General features: G+C 37.1%; 1 protein-coding gene across 1 annotated transcript; it reads left to right on the plus strand.

Annotated features, from left to right (window-relative positions):
* The first annotated feature begins 377 nt into the window (after window positions 1–377).
* On the plus strand, window positions 378–4,997 carry LOC143342033 (uncharacterized). The gene is made up of 4 exons (XM_076765514.1): window positions 378–506; window positions 2,506–2,692; window positions 3,605–3,767; window positions 4,844–4,997. Exons 1-4 carry the CDS (start codon window positions 378–380, stop codon window positions 4,995–4,997), a joined length of 633 nt encoding a protein of 210 aa, XP_076621629.1.
* Window positions 4,998–5,487: the final 490 nt, after the last annotated feature.

Below are 5,487 nucleotides of genomic sequence, written 5' to 3' on the forward strand. Positions count from 1 at the left end.
ACGCAGAAAAAAAACGCTTCCAGTCCATTAATTGGCCCGATGTTGAATCACGTTAATCGCCATTCGAAAAATTTACGTCCGCGTTAACGGAGCCGCGAGTTCATGAATAGGAACTGATCGTCGCATTAATTTCACCGTGGGCAGCCTGCAGTGGCTGCAATTTCAATGCAACCTGTCCATCTCCCGTGTACATGGCCTAGCACTGTATAACGGGAACCGCGATCGAAACGGGTTCATTATTCCCTTAACCCGTGATAACGAACTAATTGCCAGCTATTAACATCTACCGGCGTCTGCTACCATCTAGTTATGCCCGTTTTAGAACCTCTAAAAGTTCTGGCGAGAACCGTGCGCGTTTAACTGTCCAAGAGTTCGGAATGCATCGCGTGATTGTTATCTGGATTTCGTTCGTGTTTTACAATCTTTCGACTTGTTCTACTCCTGAACGGGCCAAGAGGTATCTAGTGTTTCCGGAACCAATGGACGGAGCTCCGACGAAAGTACAGGTAGGACGTTGCTATACGATTTTATGGTGATTTCTAATTGAAAGTTTCAAGATGGAGTGACAACGAGTCTAGAAGATAGAAAGAATTTTTTCTTTTTAATTTTTCTGTTCGTTCCCATAATCGAGGTTCTATGATAACTATGAAATTATATTTATGTTATTTTATTTAAGGTTGCATTGACAGCTAAGGTCACGAATCTTAAAAAATTTCAAATTATTCCGAAAAAATTATTTTTGGTTGCAGGAGTTAATTATAATCATTTTTAGTTAGTAGACATACCCTCGAAATCCTAACCATTTTCGAGAAAAAAATTCATTATCGAAAGTTTCACGTCTGACCAATAGTTTAGACGTTCTACTGAAATTTCTTGAGTATCTTTAAAACATCATAACTTCTGAACGAATTGAAGGATTTTAATGTTTAAAAAGGCAAACAACGCGTATTTTAATGGAGAATATGTAGAAATTCTAAAAATATTGGAAAAGTTGTTCCTTAACACCGTAAAGTTAGAAAAACCCCATAAAAGTGGTCCAAATTTCAAATAGCCATAACTCCTAGAATAGTGAATATATTTAAGTGAAACTTTTTTCTGAAGTAGAGCTCATAGGCACCTACAAAGTAGTACTAAACCAGTTTTCCGTACAGCGACAAACAAATTTATAAAAAATGAAAAACGAAATTTTAAGAGAAATCGACATGGGGCAGATGTTGAAGTTTTTTGGAGAAAAAAAAAAATTCCAAATCGTTCTGGAAAAATTATTTTTGGTTGTAAAGGTAAATTTTAATAATTTTTGGTCAATAGATATACACTCAAAATCCTAACCATTTTCGAGAAAAAAATTTGAGTAAGTGTGAAATTTTTCGATGAAAAAAAAAATTTCAAATCGTTCTAAAAAAATTATTTTTAGATTCTGGGGTCAATTACAATCATTTTTGGTCATTAGACATACCCTCGAAATCCTACCCATTTTCGAGAAAAAAATTCCTTAACGAAAATCTAATTTGTGGCCAGAAATGTATGCCCGAATTTTCATGCGAATCTTTAAAACGTCATAACTTCTGAACGGATTGGACGATTTTAATGTTTAAAAAAGCAAACGACGCGTATTTTAATGAAGAATATGTAGAAATTACAAAAATATTCGAAAAGTTGATCGTTGATGCCGTAAACTGAGAAAAACCCCATAAAAATGGTCCAATTTTCAAACAGCCATAACTCCTACAATTGTGAATATATTTCAATGAAACTTTTTTCTGAAGTAGAGCTCATGGGTACCTACAAAAAAGTATTAGACAACTTTTCCGTAGCGCGTCAAATAAAATTACCAAAAATGAAAAACGTGTTTTTAAGAAAAATTGGCCGGGGGTAGGTGCCTAAATTTTTCGGCGAAAATAAAAAATTTCAAATCGTTCTAAAAAAATTATTTCTAGGTTCTGGGGTCAATTACAATCAGTTTTGAGAAAAAAATTCTTTACCGAAATTATAATATGTGGCCAGAAATGCTTCCATAATTTTATTTTCTGTCTCATTTCCTCGTACGTTCGTTTCTATAACCTATTTGTAATGAGTCTCTAAAGCCCCAGAATCTTACTATATACATTATTGTACTTTAAAATACCGATAAGCTTCATTACGTGTTCATTGCCTCGCTCATATCATTTTTCATTTTGTATTTTCCTCTACTACGATGAAAATCATTGCGTTAATTTCTGTTAATAATTCAAACAATTCTCGTGCTTCTAATAAAAACATTTTTAAAACAAAAATGCATCGGTCAGACTGCAAATTTGAAAGTTTTGAATGCACAGAGTATTTCACAGGCTCGAAAGTCCCAAAATTGCTGGGCGCATAGGTTCGCGAATTTCGTCGCGCCTACATTTCCCGGTCTCATTTCGTCCAGACTGAATGTCAGTCGCAAACAATCCTGGCATACGGGATTCGATTGGCGGTTATTATAAACGATTGATGACACCTTCGTGTATTTGAAAACCGTTCCAGTTAATCCTTGGCCTCGGTATACCCATGGAAGTCGATGTCAGCCTGATTATCGGATATGTGGTGAAATTTAATTACGTCCTGCCCTATAACGCTTCCTACTTGACGGATTCATACGTTCGCTATGACAGATCGATCAGCCACGGCGACGAGGTCGATGGAAATGACGACCCCGCGACGGATCACCAAGGTACGCGAACCCTTGTTTCTCCTGATGATGCGCTTCCGGCATTTTTGTCGACGCTTTCTCCGGTTCAACCACCTCGATTTCAAGTACGATGAATCGTACGAGCAAAAAGTAAGCTCAATGTTATTCTTTTCTGCGCTCACGTTTATTCCAAAATAAGAAATCTTTTTCTTTTTTTATTTGTCTGTAACTAGGGGTCTTCAAAGTGTACTTTACATTTCTACGAAAAGGTGTTTCAAGACCCCTCGATTAGGACGTTTTAATTATTTAAAAAAGTGATTTCTTATGTCTGTAAACACGATTGCGTCTGAACAGTCTCTAACAGTATCTAACGTGAATCTGATGCATATCTACTCAAATACGACCACATAAATTTTCAGAATAAAATAGTCATTGACGTCAGCAAGCAAACGCGAAATATTTTTCACCAAAAATTGCCCTTGCCTTGTGATTTTTAAGAAGCTTGGTTTTTCAAGCGCCAAAACCATATCTTTCGGCGCGTTCTCCTGAAAATGTCCGAACAGTAGCATATCACAACGACAAAACATTCGAATATTAATCTATGCGCTTAGAAATGAGTGTCTTTTATAGCCCGCGTCGCATCCGGGACGAAATAAACGATTCGAAGGACGGATCTCGATGTAACAACCAGATTCTTCTAAATCCTCACGAGTATCTCTCGGCTTCGAGGACCAGGGAACGAAGCTCAGCGCCAGGATAAGAAGGAAATCCTCTTCCTTTACATATTAACAAGGCTACTTTTGTTGCGTGCCTTATAACGCCCGTAGCCAAGAGAGCACAATACCCGAAAGCGAAGCTCCCTTATCCGTTGATTCTCTCTTTCGTCTCGACCCTGTTAATCGTTTCTCCCGTCTTCTCCCAGCGCAGTCTCTTACCAGTATTTTTCGCCGGAAGGGCGCCTCATTTCCAGATGGGAAATTTATGAAATTCTGGAATCGGTTCTCGGCGATTCGCGATCGGGGAAAGCCTGCCTTCTGAGAGCGATCTGCGAGGCTTCCTCTGTGCCTTTCAGCGGCGTTCGCGGGCTCAGCTCTCAGTTCATGCATCTCCTCCTCACGTGAGTATAAATCCCTTAGGTCAGAGAAGCTAGCCATAATTCTAATCCATTTTCACGGTGAGCTGCATTCGAAAAGTATCGAAATTCTTACGTAGGGTCACTTCTGACCCTTGATAAAATTTTTACAGGAGAATGTTACACATGTTTTTTTCTTGAAAGCAATGAAATATGTAATAATTTAATAAAGATATAATTGCAAGATGAAAACCTCACTATAAGTAATCTGAGTAACGATAAAATATACAGGGTGGTCTATGCAATTTGTGCAGCTCTGTAATTTCCAAAATATGCGTTACACGAAAAAATTTAATTGTACAAAAGTTGCATGATTTAAAGGAATACATTACGTAGTATATTTAATTCTTTTATGACTGGAGATGTTTCGGTGATTCGAAGGTCAGCTTTGCTATTTTAAATAGAATACTATATTTTTAGAGACCAAAATAAGAAGAAAATCAAGAATATCAATTTCTTGACTGAGGCTTCGTTAAAAAGTTATTAAAAATTAAATTAAAAAATTTCAAATCGTTCTGAAAAAATTATTTTCGGTTGTGGGGGTCAATTACAATCATTTTTGGTCATTACACATACCCCCAAAATCCTACGCACTTTCAAGAAAAAAATTCGAGAAGGTGCCTAAATTTTTCGACGAAAATGAAAAATTTCAAATCGTTTTGGAAAAATTATGTTCGGTTGCGGGGGTCAATTATAATCATTTTTGATGAATAGACATACCCCCGAAATCTTGCGCATTTTCGAGAAAAAAATTCAGTACGGGCGGAACTTTAAATGTTAATAACTTTTTAACGAAGCTTCCATCAACAAATTGGTATTCTTGATTTTCGTCCTATTTTGACCTCTAGAATATCCCATTAAAATTTTTCCCAGGGGTGCCGAACACCCTGTATAGTTTACTTAACTTTCTCGAGGAAACGACACCGATGAAAGAAACATTGCAAAGTGTTAATGAAAAAAAAACGACGCTATAAGATTGACCTCTCGTCACACACCGTCTTCGCGTCGGATATTTAAATTCCTCCCCCGCAATACCGTGGATAATTTCGTTTGCATTTCAGGCCGTCGACCACTTCTGAGCCCTTCAGGACTGACTTTGATCGAGTATATCGCGCTGCTGAAATCATGGGACGACAAGCAGCCAGGAGCTGTGACAGTTTATTTCCGGAATGCTCGGAGAGCCTCTTGGAGTACTTCACCGAGGTCCGTGAATGATCATTTGCTTCGCTATCTGTATCATTTCCCACGACCGCACCGATGTTACATCGAGGGAACAGTTTGATATTCATCAAAATGGTCGTCAGTCATCCTAATTGCACCCGTAATTAACATTTAATTGTACGAACCTGCCGTTATAATGTATCCCAACAGGTATGTAATGAGGAGTGTCCCTGAAACAAAATTACAATAAATTAATAAAAGAGTTTTGACTTGAAACTATTCTGCAGAGAACAGCTTTGTACTATTTGTCACTATCCACTTATGGGAATAAATTTGTTTCGTGTATAATAATGAGAAATATGAGAGTTAGTTTTTGCACTACGTCTGCCAATGTTACTTTATGTAACAAAATGAAATTTGGTACCCTTATTTCAATATATCATCCAAATATTTAATGGAATCAATGCTCTATGTATAAATCATCGTATAAATGATTTTTTGACGAACCGGTATAAAATGAAGCTGACGTCAATAGACATATAGA

The sequence above is a fragment of the Colletes latitarsis genome, chromosome 5 (assembly GCF_051014445.1).
Source record: "Colletes latitarsis isolate SP2378_abdomen chromosome 5, iyColLati1, whole genome shotgun sequence".
Classification (NCBI taxonomy): Eukaryota; Metazoa; Arthropoda; class Insecta; order Hymenoptera; family Colletidae; genus Colletes; species Colletes latitarsis.